Source organism: Budorcas taxicolor, chromosome 12 (assembly GCF_023091745.1).
Source record: "Budorcas taxicolor isolate Tak-1 chromosome 12, Takin1.1, whole genome shotgun sequence".
Taxonomy (NCBI): Eukaryota; Metazoa; Chordata; class Mammalia; order Artiodactyla; family Bovidae; genus Budorcas; species Budorcas taxicolor.
Genome location: NC_068921.1, coordinates 75,843,641 through 75,862,529, shown reverse-complemented (window position 1 = coordinate 75,862,529; position 18,889 = coordinate 75,843,641). Strand labels below are relative to the sequence as shown.

The 18,889-nt window shown below is 45.7% G+C and overlaps 1 protein-coding gene across 1 annotated transcript in view; it reads left to right on the top strand.

Moving 5' to 3' along the window:
- Window positions 1–4,597: 4,597 nt before the first annotated feature.
- The window catches only part of SLC15A1 (solute carrier family 15 member 1), a 34,443-nt gene continuing 20,151 nt past the window's right edge, over window positions 4,598–18,889 (top strand). The window contains exons 1-11 of the mRNA XM_052650044.1: window positions 4,598–4,637; window positions 5,791–5,807; window positions 6,505–6,586; window positions 6,728–6,869; window positions 7,790–7,909; window positions 10,617–10,716; window positions 10,936–11,026; window positions 13,479–13,562; window positions 15,121–15,203; window positions 15,916–16,002; window positions 16,518–16,607. Coding sequence (XP_052506004.1) covers window positions 4,598–4,637; window positions 5,791–5,807; window positions 6,505–6,586; window positions 6,728–6,869; window positions 7,790–7,909; window positions 10,617–10,716; window positions 10,936–11,026; window positions 13,479–13,562; window positions 15,121–15,203; window positions 15,916–16,002; window positions 16,518–16,607 — 936 coding nt within the window. The remainder of the gene's footprint in view (window positions 4,638–5,790; window positions 5,808–6,504; window positions 6,587–6,727; window positions 6,870–7,789; window positions 7,910–10,616; window positions 10,717–10,935; window positions 11,027–13,478; window positions 13,563–15,120; window positions 15,204–15,915; window positions 16,003–16,517; window positions 16,608–18,889) is intronic.

Sequence of the window (18,889 nt, the reverse complement as noted above, 5' to 3'; positions counted from 1 at the left end):
AAGCCCTGAGAGGACACAGGTGTATTAATTAAATGCTAACTGCAGTGTTATATCCATCCATTACATGTGAAATCTATGAAAGAAGAGCTTAGCAACCTCTCAGTTCAGTTCAGTCGCTCAGTCGTGTCCGACTCTTTGCGACCCCATGAATCGCAGCACGCCAGGCCTCCCTGTCCATCACCAACTCCCGGAGTTCACTCAGACTCACATCCATCAAGTCAGTGATGCCATCCAACCATCTCATCCTCTGTCATCCCCTTCTCCTCCTGCCCCCAATCCCTCCCAGCATCAGAGTCTTTTCCAATGAGTCAACTCTCCGCATGAGGTGGCCAAAGTACTGGAGTTTCAGCCTCAGCATCATTCCCTCCAAAGAAATCCCAGGGCTGATCTCCTTCAGAATGGACTGGTTGGATCTCCTTGCAGTCCAAGGGACTCTCAGGAGTCTTCTCCAACACCACAGTTCAAAAGCATCAATTCTTCGGCGCTCAGCCTTCTTCACAGTCCAACTCTCACATCCATACATGACCACAGGAAAATCCATAGCCTTGACTAGATGGACCTTAGTCGGTAAAGTAATGTCTCTGCTTTTGAATATACTATCTAGGTTGGTCATAACTTTTCTTCCAAGGAGTAAGCGTCTTTTAATTTCCTGGCTGCAGTCACCATCTGCAGTGATTTTGGAGCCCAAAAAAATAAAGTCTGACACTGTTTCCACTGTTTCCCCGTCTACTTCCCATGAAGTGATGGGACCAGATGCCATGATCTTTGTTTTCTGAATGTTGAGCTTTAAGCCAACTTTTCCACTCTCCTCTTTCACTTTCATCAAGAGGCTTTTTAGCTCCTCTTCACTTTCTGCCATAAGGGTGGTGTCATCTGCATATCTGAGGTTATTGATATTTCTCCCGGCAATCTTGATTCCAGCTTGTGCTTCTTCCAGCCCAGCATTTCTCATGATGTACTCTGCACAGAAGTTAAATAAGCAGGGTGACAATATACGGCCTTGACGTACTCCTTTTCCTATTTGGAACCAGTCTGTTGTTCCATGTCCAGTTCTAACTGTTGCTTCCTGACCTGCATACAGATTTCTCAAGAGGCAGGTCAGGTGGTCTGGTATTCCCATCTCTTTCAGAATTTTCCACAGTTTATTGTGATCCCCCACAGCAATAAAAGTGGTTCCTCGGAAGACACAGCTTTCAGAAAATAAAAGGTATCCTGAGTGACGACTGGGTGCTCAGTCTCGGATTTTCACCTGAGTGAGTGTAGAAATTTCATTTTCCATAACGTAGTTTGGGTGTGATGGTTGTTGTAACAAAGTCTAGCGTTTCTTTTCTGTCATGTATGGATGTGAGAGTTGGACTGTGAAGAAAGCTGAGCGCCGAAGAATTGATGCTTTTGAACTGTGGTGTTGGAGAAGACTCCTGAGAGTCCCTTGGACTGCAAGGAGATCCAACCAGTCCATCCTAAAGGAGATCAGCCCTGGGATTTCTTTGGAGGGAATGATGCTAAAGCTGAAGCTCTAGTACTTTGGCCACCTCATGCAGAGAGTTGACTCATTGGAAAAGACTCTGATGCTGGGAGGGACTGGGGGCAGGAGGAGAAGGGGACGACAGAGGATGAGATGGCTGGATGGCATCATGGACTCGATGGACGTGAGTCTGAGTGAACTCCGGGAGATGGTGATGGACAGGGAGGCCTGGGGTGCTGCGATTCATGGGGTCGCAAAGAGTCGGACACGACTGAGCGACTGAACTGAACTGAACCCTATTTATGTCTGAACTAAACAAAACCTTGGCCAGTGTTAAGTCACTCAATCGTGTCTGACTCTTTGCCACCCCATGAACTGTGCAGTCCATGGAATTCTCCGGGCCAGAATACTGGAGTGGGTAGCCATTCCCTTCTCCAGGGGATCTTCCAAACCCAGGGATTGGACCCAGGTGTCCTGCATTGCAGGCGATTTCTTTACCAGCTGAGCCACCAGGGAAGCCCATGCTAAATAATGTTCAGCCAGAAGTTTACAGGTGCTACCCTGACTCGGCAAAGTCTTCCCTGCAGACCAACATTTGTGAGAAATGTGTGAACGCCATGCGTCTGTCATCTGGGTGTTCACACCCTCCTGCTTTTCTCTAAAAGGCCCATCACAAGAACCAACCTGACCTCTGGTGTGGACAAACCTCATGACTTTGTTTGGTCTTTGGAATGCATTGGTAAGGCCACATTATCTGAAGTCTTACATAGGCAGAGCATTGTATGGCCCTACTAGGTCCCCAAGAAGACAAACGGGCAGGCTTCAAATGCAGCCAACAGGCTCGTCCTGTGGAGCTCTGCAAAAGCATCTTCCTGGGAGGTCCTTTGATTTCACAGCAGACTGGGCTTCTCCCCACTCTGGTGATGAAACACGGCAGCATGTAGTCTGAGGGTGAAACATGGCTTGTTTATCCCCCAGGGTCCCATCAGGAAACAGTTGGCATACTCAGAAAGACATTTAGATGGGAGTGGGGGCCAGGGCTCCCTAAGTGACAGGTGGGTACCCAGAGTGGTGGCCTTACCATTGCCACCAGTAGGAAGTGGTACAAAGCCAGGACAAAAACCTCGAAGGAGAGTCGTGTGCAGAGAGAGGACCCATGTCGGGGGCGGAGCGGCTGGCCCTTGAGGACTCAGTTGTCTGAAGTGGCCGGGGAGGAAAATGCCCTGACCCTCTCATCTCCTGCCACTGCTCCCCTGGGGCCAAGCCATGTGGGGATTGGGAAGACATGGGGGCACTGGGGTTCACCAGAGGGGCTAATGGAATTTTGCAGTGAAGCAGCCAGGATGTGAGCACAGTCCTTGAGGACCGGAGTGGCTGGTTCTTCAGGATACGTATTCACTCGGCAGACATTTGGTTTCCAGTCTGTGAAAAGCACCATGTGAGGGGCCGAGGATGCTGTAATAGTAACAGCTTCCCCTGGAGGATGCATCGAGCCCAGGGCCGGGGCTTCCCCCATGGACTCTCATAGCCAACCTAGGTGGGTGGGATTCCTGTCACCTGATAGGCAGGCTGCGTGCAGAGGAGGTGGGCTTGCCCAGGGGCGCAGGGGGATGGGGTCAGCAACAAGACTAGGATCCCATTCCCATCCAACCTCATGCCGTACCCTTCACGTGTTGCCCCGGAAAACAGCCCCTTCCTATAAGAAAGTCTAACTGGGGAGAAAACCAGTCCATCAGCGGTGAAGAATCTCCTTCCAGAACTTTCATCTCTCCCACCTTGAGAACAAGGACTAAGATAGCATCACTGCTCTTAAGTGAAAGTAAAGTCACTCAGTGGCGTCCGACTCTTTGCAACCCCATGGACTGTAGCCCACCAGGCTTCTCCATCCATCGGATTTTCCAGGCAAGAGTACCGGAGTGGGTTGCCTTTTCCTTCTCCAGGGGATCTTCCCAATCCAAGGACTGAACCCAGGTCTCCCGAATTGTAGGCAGACGCTTTACTCTCTGAGCTACCAGGGGCTCGTAAGTGGGAAGGTGTCTAATGTGAGGCGGGGGAAAGTATAGTTACCCACAGCCCAGCGGGACCGGCTTCAGGAAGGAAGACCCCCTCTTTACGAGATGGGGGGTGGTGGCCTGGAAGACCACGTGGTCCAGGCCGAGAAGGGGGTTCCTCAGAGAGAGTTGCAATTGTGTCTTATGGGATGGGGTCCCAGACGAGCACAGGATGAAAATACAAGGTGGCCAGTCGGAGAGGAAGGGCCGGGAACAGGGAAGGTGTAAGAGCTTGCAGTGGGGCCATGGGGGAGACGCCAGCGAGTTGTTCAGCCTCTGTATCCAGTTCTCCACCCCCTGCCCCAGACATGGGCCCAGGAGCGTCCTAAGGTGCCCAGGGCTGGGATAAAATTTAGGTACTTAAATCAGGCAGGCAACTCGCCCTCACCCATCCCCAGACCAGCAGCACTCACTGACGTGCCCTTGGACTTTGTTAGAAATGCAAGCTCGGGGGACCTACTCATCCTTATTAGAAATGCAACCTACTCCTCAGGCCTCCAGAGACAGCAACTCTGGGCATGGGATCCAGAACCTTCTCTCTCAAGCCCTAGGGTTGGTTCTGAGGCAGGCTCCAGTTTGAGAACCTCTGCTCATGGGCTTGCCAGGTGGCACAGTGGTAAAGAATCCGCCTGCCAATGCAGGAGACACAGGAGATGTGGGTTCAATCCCTGACTGGGAAGATCCCCTGGAGTAGTAAATGGAAACCCATTCTAGTATTCTTGCTGGGAAAATTCTATGGACAGAGGAGTCTGGCAGGCTACAGTCCATGGGGTCGTGAAGAGTTGGATATGACAGACACACACAGAGGCACACACAGACGCACACACACACACACACAACTGTGGAGTCACAGAGCCGTAAGTCTGAGGATCATGACTATAAGGAACTTGAAGCTGTGGTCAGTGGGGCTGGGGTGAGGGGGTGGAGAGGGGGTGGGTCCCCAGGGACAGAGGCATGTGAAATAGTACGGGACAGCCTCTGATAAATAGGGGCCAAGGTGTGCAGGGACAGGGGCAGCGCAGGAGATGCTGCTGTTTGCTCACTCAGTCTTGTCTGACTCTGTGACCCCATGGGCCACAGCATGCCAGGCAGGAGATACGAGGACTCAGGCAAGACTCTGGGTGAGCTCTGGTCACAGTTCCGGGGAGACAGTAGGGCAGGGGCAAGGGGGGTGAGGGGCACAGCTAAGGTGGAGGAGGCCGTCTGTGGCACCTCGTTGGTGCCAGCTCACTTGGACCCTCATCCATTTCTTTCTGCTCTTCTAAGTCCCTCTTTTGATGCTAAGCCCCTGCTGGGCAGCGGGTGCTGGAAAAGACACTGGGGATAAAGGGCTGGAGACCCCGTGATTCTTCCGGCAACGGGGAGGCCAAGGTGGAGACTGTCGGCTATTGCCCTCTGGTTATGCAGGGAGGTCGGAGGTGGCTTTGCTGTCTCGAGTTCAGGGCTGTGGGTGTGCGGACAGGGAGGCGGGGTGGGTGTCCGGGAGCCTGTGTGCCTGGGGGGCTGGGCGGGAAGAAAGGCATTTTAAAATTAAACCTTCTTTTTAGACAGAATGCTGTTGCACACTTAATAACATTTGTCTAAAAAACAATGTTTAATTGCACACTTAACAGGGCTTCCCTTGTGGCTCAGCTGATTAAGAATCCACCTGCCATGCAGGAGACCTGGGTTGGGAAGATCCCCTGGAGAAGGGAAGAGCTACCCACTCCAGTACCCTGGCCTGGAGAATTCCATGGACAGTCCACGGGGTCGCTAAGAGTCAGACACACCTGAGCAAGTTTCTCACACACACACACTTAACAGACCACAGCCTAGTATAAAAAGAAAGGCGGCTGGGGAGCCGGGCGGAGATGGGATCGTCACCACGCGTGGGTGTGCGGCGGCGTTTTCTATCTCTGTTTTCTCACCCTCACCCAAACCCCCTGGCCTGGTGAGACCGTGAAGGACATTCCGAAAGTTGGGGGTCTTATCCCGCAGGCGCTGGGCAGCCTTTGAGGCCTCTCAAGGAGGAAACGGTTGCAGCAGATCCTCTGAGCCTCTGGTTCTCCATCCTGACCACTCATTTGCCCTGATGAGGAGCTGATGAAAAGAAAACGCAGCTACCGGCCCAGCCCCGCTCAGCAAAGAGGCCAGGGCCCAGCCCTGGACTGTGGATGGGGCCCGAGCGCCGGGGACAACACCCCCAGCAATCCGGCCGGCCAGAGGGGCTGAGCTCAGACTCAGCAAAAAGCGCTCGGCAGACTCGCCTCTAACTGGCGTTTTGTTTTCTTTCAGGAATGTCCGTGCCGAAGGTGAGTCTCCTTCCTCCTTCCCTATGTGGCTTCATGATGTAAGCTGTAAGCTGTACAACCTGTTTTGCCCCTCGTTGTCCACAGCTGCACCCCATTCACTTAACGTGCATCTAGCATCCACCAGGGACCCATCCTGAGTCCCTGTGTGGCCTTTTCTTCTCTTTAGAAACTTCTGTGTACAGGCATTCCTCGTGTTACCATGCTTCGCAGAGACTGTGTTTTTGGTTTGTGGCAACCCTGTGTTGTCAGATGATGGTTAACATTTTTCAGCAATAAGGCATTTTAAATTAAACATTGTTTTTTAGACATAATGCTATTGCGCACTTAACAGACCACAGCATAGTGTAGACGTGACTTTCATGTGCACCGTAAAACCCAAAACTTGTGTGACTTGTTTTATCACAGTTATTGTTTTACTGCGGTGGTCTGGAACCAAACCCGCTGTATCTCTGAGGTCTGCCTGTATAGCCCTTCTCAGGCTAACAATAAAACTGTAAAACAAGAAAAACCTTCATTTTGTTATTGTCGCTACGTAGAGTGTAAAGGAATAAAAAATTCTTAATCCTGGATCCCACCTCTGGAGGGTCTGCGGTAAGTTACTAAATACACACCAGCTGCTTTCTGCTATTCGTTCTCACTGATGATGCTGGACCAGGGAGGAGCTTGCTTCCAGCCCAGACTGTTTTCTCTTTGTCAGAGCTGCTTCGGTTACCCCTTAAGCATCTTCTTCATCGTGGTCAATGAGTTCTGCGAAAGGTTCTCTTATTATGGAATGAGAGGTAACCCTTTTTGACACCCCTCACCCCCATTCCCACCACCCCCCACTCCTCCCCCCGACCCCCAGTCAGTGAGGAGCCCGAGTTACCTCTGCCACAGCTCACCTCCTTGCCATCTCCTCCTCCACTACCCTCTGCAAAAAGCACTCCTGATCCTGTACTTCCAACGTTTCCTGGGCTGGAACGACAACCTGGGCACCGCCATCTATCACACATTCGTCGCCCTGTGCTACCTGACGCCTATCCTCGGAGCTCTCATCGCTGACTCCTGGCTGGGGAAGTTCAAGTGAGTCGTGGCAGCTCTCTTGTTAACGAGCACGCCAACAAGTAATGAAGATAAGCCTTGAGAGTTGGCATGGCGGGCTCAGGGCACGAGGAATTAGGGAACATAAAAAACTCTGGGGAGAGGGTCCCAGGCCCCATTTCTGCTCATCTTCGTATGGCCAGAGTTCAGCAGCGGCCTGGCATTCAGCAGGATGGATGCAAGTAGCGTTGGTAGGATTTTTGGCCTCCTGTCTCATGTTGAAATAGCAGCAGGAATATCGTCTGTTAATGATGCATGAGGAATTAAGGGCTAGGAGCACAAAGAAGCTCCCTAAAAACACCCCAGCAGCTGAAAGGCTCAAGCTGCTAGACGGTGGGGCATGGAGTGCTCAGCCGGTCATGCAGGGAGAGGTCCAAGAGCACCCTCAGTGGTAGGGGGGTGGGGGCGGTCCTCGGGAATTTTCCTTGGACTTAACACAGGAGGAAATAAAGGCTCTTCCAGCTGAAATGCGTGACGTGGGCGGAGGCAGGAATATTCACCATCTCAAAATAAGTCAGTATCATTCAAAATTAACCAATGGATCACTCCTGCCCAAGTGTTGTTACCAGATACACAATCTTGCCCTCTCACTGTTCAGAGATGCAGGTCCTCATTTTGATAGTTAGACATTGAGTCTTTCACAGAGTTCAAAGAGAAAACAGATCTTCCTTCTCCCCAGGCTCCTCTAGCCACAACTTTGCTCAGTGCCTACATGCTGGGGGCCAAATTCTTCAGCAGGCTGCCTTTCAAAGGGGTATCCGGTTATTGTCCCAATTTGAGGAACAAGGACATTCGTGACTGGGCTTTTGAAAATTGGAAGCAGAGGCCTTTTTGCACTGGCGTTGGGAAGTGGACAGTCCTTGTGTGATTGACTTGGATTCTCTTGACCTCTTTTAACACAGGACGATCGTGTCGCTGTCCATCGTCTACACCATTGGGCAGGTAGTCATCGCTGTGAGCTCAATTAATGACCTCACGGACTTCAACCATGATGGAACGCCGGACAGTATTACTGTGCACGTGTGAGTTGATGTTAACTGTGGCCCTACCCCCGCCTTCTCACTAGTTGCTTGTCTGGTGCTCTGATTTTTTTTTTTTTTTAATTTTAAATTGAAGTGTAGTTGCTTTACAGTGTTGTGTTAGTTTCTGATGCACAGCAAAGTGATTCCATTATACATACATATTCTTTTTCATATTTTTTCATTATGGTTTACTACAAAATATCAAATACAGTTCCTATATAGTAGGACTTTGTTGTTTATCTGTTTTATATATAGTAGTTTTTATCTGCCAATCCCAAACTCCTGTTTTATCCCTTCTCCCTTTATTGCTCTCAGTTTTAATCATTTTCCTCGAAACTTTGGACTTCCCAGCTGGCACTAGTGGTAAAGAACTCACCTGAAAATGCAGGAGACGTTAGAGATGTGTGTTTGATCCCTGGGTCAGGAAGATCCCCGGAGGAGGGCATGGCAGCCCACTCCAGTATTCTTGCCTGGAGAATCCCATGAACAGAGGAGCCTGGTGGGCTACAGTCCATAGGGTTGCAAAGAGTCAGAGATGACTGGAGGAACTTAGCACACAGCATACTTGAAACTTCATCCTAAGTGGAAGGAAGGCTTTCCTTCCTCATCAGCGTAGAGAGAGGTGTTTAACTGACTCAGAGTTGGGTCTTGAGGACCTAACTGTCCTAACCGTTGTCTGGAGTCACTGCTCACCTGGAGGCTGGGCATCTTGGGTGCACCTGCCCTGAGTCACGGTCAGCACACAGGGTGTTTGTGTTCATCTCTGTCCTCCCTGGAGGGACACTGACCACATGGACCCTGATCCTCGGTTTCCCCAGGTTTCCTCAAGACTCTGATCCTTCAGTTTTCAGTCTTGTACCACATCTCTGCTCATTTTCCAGTAATTCAGTTTGTTCCAGTCTGAGTTCTGCTTTCTTGATGAAAAGTACTATTGGCACCAGCTCTCCTATGAGATGAATTTCCCTTCACAGCAGTCTGGCCTAGCAGACAAGTTGTAAAGATTTATTTCGCTTCCTGGTCTTTCGCTTCAGTTCCTGGATCTATAGTAAACCATCTAATGGGTTAGGAAAATACCATTGAAATTCAAAGTAGTATCTGCAGTATCTTGTGTTTCTGGTTAATCAGATTGCCTTCCAGACTAGTCCCTGGATGTGACATGCATGGTCCCCCCAGGGTACCGTGTTGGTGGGGGCCAGTGGGTATAAACTCAGCCCACAGCTCAATTTCCCAGGGTCTGTATCCCACAGACAAGCGAAAGACCTGGGCCAACTTATCTCCTCCATGCCTCAATTTTCTAATCTACAATGTCAATTAAGAACATGTACTTTGGTGCCAGGCTGTATGGGTTCAAGTTCTGCCTATGCCTCTTGCTTATTGTGTGATCTTCAGCAAGTTTTTCACCTCGTGCCCAGGTGTCCTCATTTGTAATAATATCTGCCTGTGTATTAATCCAGGTGGAGAACCCGGAACACTGCCTGCCAGGCAGTACATACATAAGACAGCATAGTGACTTATTTTATTTTGTGAGGTTAGTACTGAAACCCTGCTGAGAGTAGAGGGTGTATAATATTCAACTGGCTATGTTTTTGTTTTCCTTTAAAATGCTTAGAGTGATACCACCAAAGACAAGTTGTTTTAAGAGGCAAATAGGCTGAAAGAGATGTTAATCCAGGAAGACAGACATGGTTTTTAAAAAAAGATTTTTTTTTAATTTTTAAAAAATTCTTGCTATGTGAAGTATCGTCCTTGACTTTATCTGTTTCATAAAACATTTTTAGCATTTTAAAGCAGTATTAACAACCAAGAAAATATGGAATAAGCGTTTATAAAATATGAAATTTGTAGTGAGTGCAGGCTCAGTCAGTTCAGTTGTGTCTGACTCTTCACAACTCCATGGACTGTAACCCACCAGGCTCTTCTGTCCCTGGGGTTCTCTAGGCAAAATACTGGAGTGGGTTGCCATTCCCTCCTCCAGGGGATTTTCGCAACCCAGGGTTCAAACCCATGTCTTATGTCTCCTGCATTAACAGATGGGGTCTTTACCACTAGCACCACCTGGGAAGCTCAAAATCTGTAGCAACCTATTGTAAATCTAACAAAACTAAAAATGAGGTTTGGTAGATCCTGTGAGTTATTTTCTTCGATTCAGGAGGTAAAACACAAGTAACTTGAAAAATACAAAAGTAAAATTTAAAGATCATATTTAATCCCTTTTATTATGATGATCTCTTTATTATAAAAAAGTTATAAACCTTTTGCTCTACTTTTTTCCAGTCTTCTGTACTTTATGAACAAGTTAAGATCCTACTACATAAACTGCTGTTCTGCTTTGCAATTAAATCATGTTTTCTAAAGTCTTCTAACGACTGTTTCGAGTCTGATATGACTGTATCAGAGACAATGCGTAAAATTTCACTTACACATTCTTTTGCTAAAAATTATAAGGTAACAAAAGAATTCCATACATAAATCTTTGTTCCACACCTAAAACATTGTTTTAAATTTTCTAGATGATAAATTATTAGATAAAGGTACGGATTTGAAGGCCCTTGAGTTCAAGTTTCATTCAACTGTCAAGACTGCATTCCTGTGAACTATCTACACGTTGAATCCCTTCTGTGTGCCTGGTCATCTTAGGGAAATTAGGGGAAAGAGAAGCTCCTACTTCTAAGGATCTCATGTTTCGGAATCCCCACCTCTTTCGCAGGGCTCTCTCCATGATTGGCCTGGTCCTGATCGCTCTGGGTACCGGAGGGATAAAGCCTTGCGTGTCTGCATTTGGCGGAGATCAGTTTGAAGAGGGCCAGGTAAGCACATGTGCCTCCACTGAAACCACATCAATGATTATAAACACCCAGGAATCAGATCCCAGTGACACGAAGTGTTTTCTCCATTGGAGGCTGTTCGGGTACACGTGACAATAAGACACTGACCAAAGCTAGGTTCAAAGTCAGGTCCGATCATCAGCTACAGTTGACCCTTGGCTATATAGCCAAAGTCACCATACCTTATCCTTTCTATTACAGGAAAAGCAAAGGAACAGATTTTTTTCCATCTTTTATTTGGCCATTAATGCTGGAAGTTTGCTTTCTACTATCATCACCCCCATGCTCAGAGGTAAAAAAACATGTATATCTGAAATGGGCCTTGGTTATTCTTTTTTTTTTTTAATTGTGAGGAGAAGTCAGGTGGAAAGGTTGAGAATTTGTTGATTTGTCCCTGGTGGCTCAGAGGTTAAAGCATCTGCCTGCAATGTGGGAGACCCGGGTTTGATCCCTGGGTTGGGAAGACCCCCTGGAGAAGGAAATGGCAACCCACTCCAGTACTCTTGCCTGGAGAATCCCATGGATGGAGGAGCTTGATGAGCTACAGTCCACGGGTCGCAAAAAGTCAGACACGACTGAGTGAGGCGCAGTACCATTCTCTCATAACATTTCAGCCATCATATACATGCTGGAGGACTCCGTGAAATCCAGAATGCCGACTGCTTTTCTTTCAGGGTTTATCTCTTTTTCTAATCTTATTAGAATCCCTTATCCTAGAGACCCCTGCAGAAACTAAACTATCCTTAGCATAGCAATCGATTTTTCTATACTATTTTTTTAATTTGAATTTATTTATTTTTCATGGGAGGGTAATCACTTTACAATATCTTGTTGGTTTCTCTCATATAGCAACATGAATCAGCCATAAGTATACATATGTCCCATCCCTCTCGAACCCCCCTCCCACCTCCCACCCTATCCCACCCTGATTTTTCCATATTACTGTTAATGCAAAGTTCTTATTTATGGTAAAAGCTAAGACAAGAGAGGCTATTTGGAAACTAAACTGGGTAGGCCAGAGTTGATATTTTTGCCTTCAGACCTTGCTCCCCAGTGACATTCAGTGAGTCAGGAAGAATTTGGCAGGCTAGGTTTTATTTGTTTTCCTATCATCTTCTTTCCTTTTTCCTTTCATTTTCTACTAGAAATTTCTAAAAGAACTGCCCCCAAGAAAGAGAGAGCGATAACAGCTATCCACAGCCCTCAGATCTTTGTACTTGCCGGCATTCCACTAAGAGTTTATGAATTTCCCACATGGAAGGAAATATCTGGGGACAAACGAGACCAAAATAGGTGTCCATTTTGGTGTGTCCATGGTATCCACAGCTCGAATCATAATGAATTATGGAAGGAGATAATTCATGGGGTTAATGTATTTCTGCCTGAAGTACTACTCTTCAAAGATTTAAATCTCATTTAACTTGTTTAAATGAGACAAGTTGCATTTAAATCTCATTCTAACTTATTCTGTATGAACATCTACTAGCTTTTATTCTTACAGTATGTTTCCTTACCTCCTCTAAGCTCCTCCGCCTCCAGGTTCTACTCTATGCTAGTATGTGCTGGGCATGTTTGAATTGGAGAATGTGTAACAGGATAGTCGTTAAAGGAAAACCATGGCTCTTATACAAATATGAAGTGAATGTTTCACAAAGATTTTATGTAACTTATCAGTCAGTGAGGGAACTGGAAAACTGCTGCAATCAGTGTAAATAAGGATTTGCCTGAGATTTATGCTCTTTATTGGGTGGGGACATTATTTTGCATTGTTGTGAATAGGAATTGCTTGTACAGTCATGAGCAGGCAACATTGGCATGACTTCAGTTTTCTGCCTAGTCGACTCTTTTTTCTCTGCAGAACTGTGAGATGGCTGATCAAAGACAAAGACAAACCCCTTTAGGATCAGATGATTCCTGGGGGCTGCAGTCATTTCTGTTGCCCCTTCCAGAGTCTTTATTTTTTTTCCCTTACCAACCCTAGGATTTCAGAGCTAAAATAGATCTTCAGTCAGGAGTTGGGAGACTATGGCCCACAGGCCAAATTCAGAAATCTGGACAAAGCCATCAATGTGTGTATAATCTGTAGCTGGCTTCACCCTACAAAGGTGGGGCTGAGTAGGCAGGACAGGTCTGCAGCCTACAAGATTTATTGACTCTTCACAAAAAAGTTTGTTGATCTCTGCCCTGGGTGATCTAATTGTTTTCTTTTTAAAATTTAGTTTAATTTTATTTGGCCATGTCACATGGCCTGAGGGATCTTGGTTCCCTGACCAGGGATCAAACCTGTGTTCCCTGCAATAGAAGTGCAATGTCTTAACCACTAGGCCACCAGGAAAATCCCTAACTGTTTTCTAATTGGCATGAATTCAGGGGCATACAGTCCTGATTTTCCAGGGCCCTTTGATTTTACTTTCTGAGTCCCACTCTCTTCAGCTTATTGTATCCAGGTCATTTTCATCTCCCCTCCTAAGTAAGTCCACAGAACATAAGGGTTCCCACTGATTTTGGCTTGGCTGGTATTAGACATCTATTTAGAGGCTAAGGTTAGAATCTCCCTTCATCTGCTATTTCCGCTACAAAGCTGCTTTGCTTAGCTGGCAATGACATCAGTAAGGCAAATGAGTAAGTCTAGAAAATTAAATGAAAACAATGTGTAATTACCAGTTAAGAATTTTTAAAAAAAACTTAAATAAATGAGTACTACCATTGCCATAATGAATTTTAATGTTGTCATTTCCCCCCAGTTCAGGTATGCGGAATTCACAGTAAGCAAGCTTGTTACCCCCTGGCCTTTGGGGTTCCTGCTGCACTCATGGCTGTATCTCTGAGTAAGTAGAAGTCAGTTAGATTAACACAGTCCTGTGGTCAGGCCAGGCCCTCGCATAAATTGTTGTGACCAACTTTTAAAAGTTCATGTAACAAATTGTGATAGTACTCAGCCCAAAGAATTGCCATCCCATGTTAAACATACTCTGAGAATTCAAAGAAAATAGAGTTGGCATATTGTTTCAGAGAGAATAGGATGAAAAAAAGAGTCTACCGGAAAAGGGATCTCTTGAGTGGGACATTTAAGGATTTAAAACTATTTAGGCAGATTAAGAAGAAGGAATTTTAAGATTAAGGTAGAATCTGCTGGACGAGGTGAACCTATGGCTGAAAGCTTTTGTTCTTATCATCGACGACTCACCTAAAGACATGGCAACCTGCTCCAACAGTCATTTAAATACTTCTAAACAAACCTGTTTTCTGAAATGTATCATCTCCAAATGTTTAAGACTATCTTCCCTCTGGGAGGAGTATGTGTGTGCAGTCATTTGCACGTTAAGTTCTTGGCATTGGCTGCCTAGAAAGTGGGAAGAGTATTCCACAGGAGATAGTCCAATTTGAAAGACGGTAGATGTCTTCATTTCCTTGGGCTACCATAACAAAACACCACATACTGAGTGGTTTAAATAACAGAAATTTATTATCTCACATTTGTGGGGGCTGGATTGAAGAAAATTAGCATTGAGTGAGAACACAAGCAAACCTCTCTTCCTTTAAAGAACACCCACAATCTGCCCCATACTTGGAGATATGCTTGAGAGCTGGCACCTGTCAAAACTTCAAGCCTTCTTAAACTGACAAAAACAAATAGATCATCAAACAATCCATCAGTGTTTTAAAACTACTCAGTTGTGGTGTTGGATAATCAGAAATCCTAGCGTAGGGATTGTTTTTCAGAATCTCTTCCAGAAAGACTTCCGCCCCCCTGCCAAGTTATTTTCACAATACCATGCATTTTCTAAGAAGATCCATGAAAGAATGACCTCACTGAAAAAGTACTTTTAACCTTCATAAAGCTGTAGTTGCAGATGCATAGATGGACAGATCTGTTTCTGTCCCATGACCACAGAGTAAATTCTGCCACATTTGATTAAGTAAAAGTTTCAACAGATTAATTCCTATTTTTTGTCTATAGGTCTGAAAAAAATAAGAAAAAATTTTCTCTTCCCATTGCAACCCCAGAAAATTAAAGCTGTGTTCTCTGCCCTTGTAGAATAAGGCATTAATCTGCTTTGTCAAAGCACTTATCCCTTTAAAGAGGAATAGGACTCACTCTCAAATCGCTGTACTGAGCGTCTGCAAGCTGCCCTGAGTTCTGGGAAGGAGATGGTATTAGGCGTCAGTGTTTGCATATGAAAACACAGTGTAATATTTCTCAGACGCCCCTGTGATTATTAGTCAAAACCACTGTGGAACTTGGGGGAGAGGGTGGTAAACCCATCCTTTGAGTCGTCCCAGTATTTCCAAAATAAGGTTGTAACTCAGATAAAAACACATGTTCTGGGTCACAGATAATTCTGTCAAACATTTTGTTGACACGTCTTCTTCTGCCCTCCCCAGTCGTGTTTGTCATTGGCAGTGGAATGTACAAGAAGGTCCAGCCCCAGGGTAACATCATGTCTAAAGTTGCCAGGTGCATTGGGGTGAGTATTTCAGTACTCCTCTCTCTCAATCACATTTCGTCACCCTTGCCCCCCCAAACCTTCTGCCTCCTTTAAATTAAATCTCCATGAACCTTTGGCTTTGCTCTAAGCATTTTCTTGGTGGCCTTTACTCTTTTGATAAATTGAAGTTTTTTATAAAACTTACCAAATGGAAAAGGACACAAATAGAACTCAAAACGGGAGGGATGGAAAAATAGCTCTTGAACCTTTAAAATAAGATCAGCAATGAAGGAAAAACAAATCAGAGGGACTCTTTGCTTCTTTATAAATGACAAGCAACGTCTGATGTTGGTCAGGGAGCAGTGAAACGAAGATGGAGAGGCCAGGTTTCGTAATGTATATCCAGAGTGGAAGCGTGGACAGTGTCAGTGATCTTATTTTCAGGAACTTAGGCCAAGAAAATAACTTTTAAAAATGAATACAGCTTCACATTAGAAGATTGTAATTCTACTAAATGTTGCTCTGTAAAGAATCCAGAGAGTGAAGTAGTAACAGTGTGGTTTTGTTTACTGCAGCTCAGACACTCCCAGTTAGTGAGAGGTTAAAAATAAATGCATGTTAGGCCTTCAGCATCGTCATGACCCATGTCTTCTCTCCTGAGTCTTCCACTGACGGGAGTTCAACTGAAATGTGTTTCACTGATAAAGGAGTTATTCTGTTTTGAAACTTGCTTGTTTTTCCTTCCTTTCAGTTTGCCATCAAAAATAGGATTAGCCATCGGAGTAAGAAATTTCCTAAGAGGGAGCACTGGCTGGACTGGGCTAGCGAGAAATATGATGTAAGTGATGATTGTTGCTGCAACGGCCCCAGTGATTGCAATTCATGTTATTAAGGCTACATGGATAAAATTATCAGTTGTATCTTCACCAAGTTTATTAGCATTTTGAAGAAGACGATGCATGAGAGAGCTTGTTTGCACTGAAAAGAACTTAAGAAACAGTGATATATAATTTATCTAGAAACAGTGTCACCTTTCCGTAGACATTCCTGTGGAATCATTGGCCTTGAGTTACGTGTCGTCACATAACTTTAGATCAAATATGGAAGAGTTAAGTGATGGTGGTGGGATTTACATTTAGTGAATTTACCTTGAAACGAGTAACTTACCTCAAGTGTTCAAGATGTTTTCATTCATATTGTCAATACATTAGGAATTTGTGGTTTTCTAAAGACACCTGTGATAGATTTCCTGGAACAATGACTCACCTCCCAGCTTGTCTCTAGGTGCACTGCGGGAGAGCTGTGCTGATTGTGGCGGGTTGTGACTGACACACTCTCTTCCTTCAACTGCAGGAGCGGCTCATCTCTCAAATTAAGATGGTTACAAGGGTGATGTTCCTGTACATCCCTCTCCCCATGTTCTGGGCCTTGTTTGATCAGCAGGTAATATGAAACTATGTTTCTGTACATCTTCATTAACAGAACATGCTTTGGGCCTATTTAGCTCCTGAAAATGTTCTCTTCCAGTTCTTTTTTCATGTTTCATTTATGTGGTAACTGTTAGATCACCTTGTTGTTGTTCGGTCGCTCAGTTGTGTCCGGCTCTTGGTGAGCCCACGGACTGCAATACACCGGGCTCCCTTGTCCTTCACCGTCTCCCGGAGTTTGCTCTCATTCATGTCCATTGAGTCAGTGATACCATCCAACCATCTCATACTCCATCACCCCTCCTCCTCTTGCTCTCAACTTTTCCCAGCATCAGGGTCTTTTCCAATAAATCACCTTGAGTTTCTTTTTTTTTTAATTAACTCTAGATGGTTCTATCCACATCTGGGTGGCAAAATAATGAAGAAAAATTAGGTAGGGGTCGAGTAAAGGAGCCTTGGAAAATGTTTTTTTAACTTTTTATTTTGTACTAGGGTATAGCCAATTAACAATGTTGTAACAGTTTCAGGTGTACAGCCAAGGGACTCAGCCATTCATATACGCGTGTCCACTGTCTCCTCCCATCCAGGCTGCCACGTAACATTGAGCAGAGTTGTCTGTGCTATACAGTAGGTCCTTGTTGGTGATCCATTTTAAATACAGCAGTGTGTACATGTCCATAGGAGTCTTGTGAAAGATTTGACCCAAGTCTCCAGGACTCTTGCCAGTCAGAGTAAGAACAAAGAATTTTTCTACTGATGGGTGTTGTTTAGTCACTGCTAAGTCGTGTCCAGTTCTTTGCGACGCCATGGACTGCAGCGTACCAGGCTCCCCTGTTCCACTATCTCCCAGAGTTGCTCAAATTCATGTCCATTGAGTCAGTGATGCTATCCAACCACCTCATCCTCTGTCGCCCCCTTCTCCTTTTGCCCTCAGTCTTTCCCAGCATCAGGGTATTTTTCAGTGAGTCATCTCTTTGCAACAGGTGGCCAAAGTATTGGAGCTTCAGTTTCAGCAATAGCCCTTCCAGTGAATATTCAGGGTTGATTTCCTTTAGGATGGACCAGTTTGATACAGCAAGTAAAAGATGTATTGTCTTGTATGGGATCCACAGAATATTTAGACTGAAACTTGATATCCTGCACACTGAAATGGGATGCTTGGGCTAGAAGTACCATCCAGAAATGTGAAATGACTCTGCTAAAGTCATTCTTCCCAGAGCAGGAGCTAGAACACATCATTGACTTGTACAGCAGGAAGACACGTACCTAGGAATTTTTCAAAATAAGGTTAGAAAATCAAATGCATGACACTCAGGAGCCAAAGTCATAAGACAGCCTTTCTTTTAGAAACTGAAGTTGAAGAAAAAAATTTGCACACATGCATGGTTTTATTGCACAGGTATGATTATTAAAAGAATATATCATCTCTTGGGGGAAAAAAAAAGTGTAGACATTAATCTCCTTATTTGAATGTATGGAATTTAGACCAGCGTCTTAACCTGTTTTGCATGTTGGGCAGGGACCAGTTATTAGAATCAGGCTTGCACTAGAAACACACTCAGCACCTTTCAGCTGTGTGACCTGGTGTCATCCTGTGAGCCTTCTGAAAGTGTAACGACCCAGGACAAGGCGGTGAGGATCAAAAGAGAGAACGTGTATTAAGTAGTCAGTGACCGGCTTTGATTAAGGGCTCAGCCAGTGGCAGACTTCCTGACTTTCTATGCTGTTCTCCCAGCGGAGGGACTAGATGAGATAGATTACACTGAAAGATTCACATATCCAGTTCTCCATGGGCTATATAACATCCACTTGTGCAGTCCTGCATCATCTGTTACTGCAAAGCAGGTTGAATGTCAATAGGCTGCCCAGGTTTAAATCCGTCACCCTCTTGATGGAGTTACACTTTAGGACAGTCTACCTGTCAGCAGTAGAACTCTTAACAGTTATGATATTCCTGAAACTGTGACCCCAGTGAATAGAGAATTTCCTCAGGGTATGGAGCTGCTCTCACCTTGCAGGTGATGTCAGCTTCCCAACAAACCTCCCAAGTGCATTTTTGTCTTTCTGAAGGATGTTGTTCAGTCACTAAGTTCATGTCCTACTCTTTGCGACCCCATGGTCCGCAGCACACCAGGCTTCCCTGTCTTCCACTATCTCCCAGAGTTTGTTCAGACTCATGTCCATTGAGTCGGTGATGCTATCTAACCATTTCCTCCTCTGCCACCCTCTTCTCCTGCCTTCAATCTTTCCCATCCTCAGGGTCTTTTCCAGTGAGTCGTCTCTTTGCATCAGGTGGCC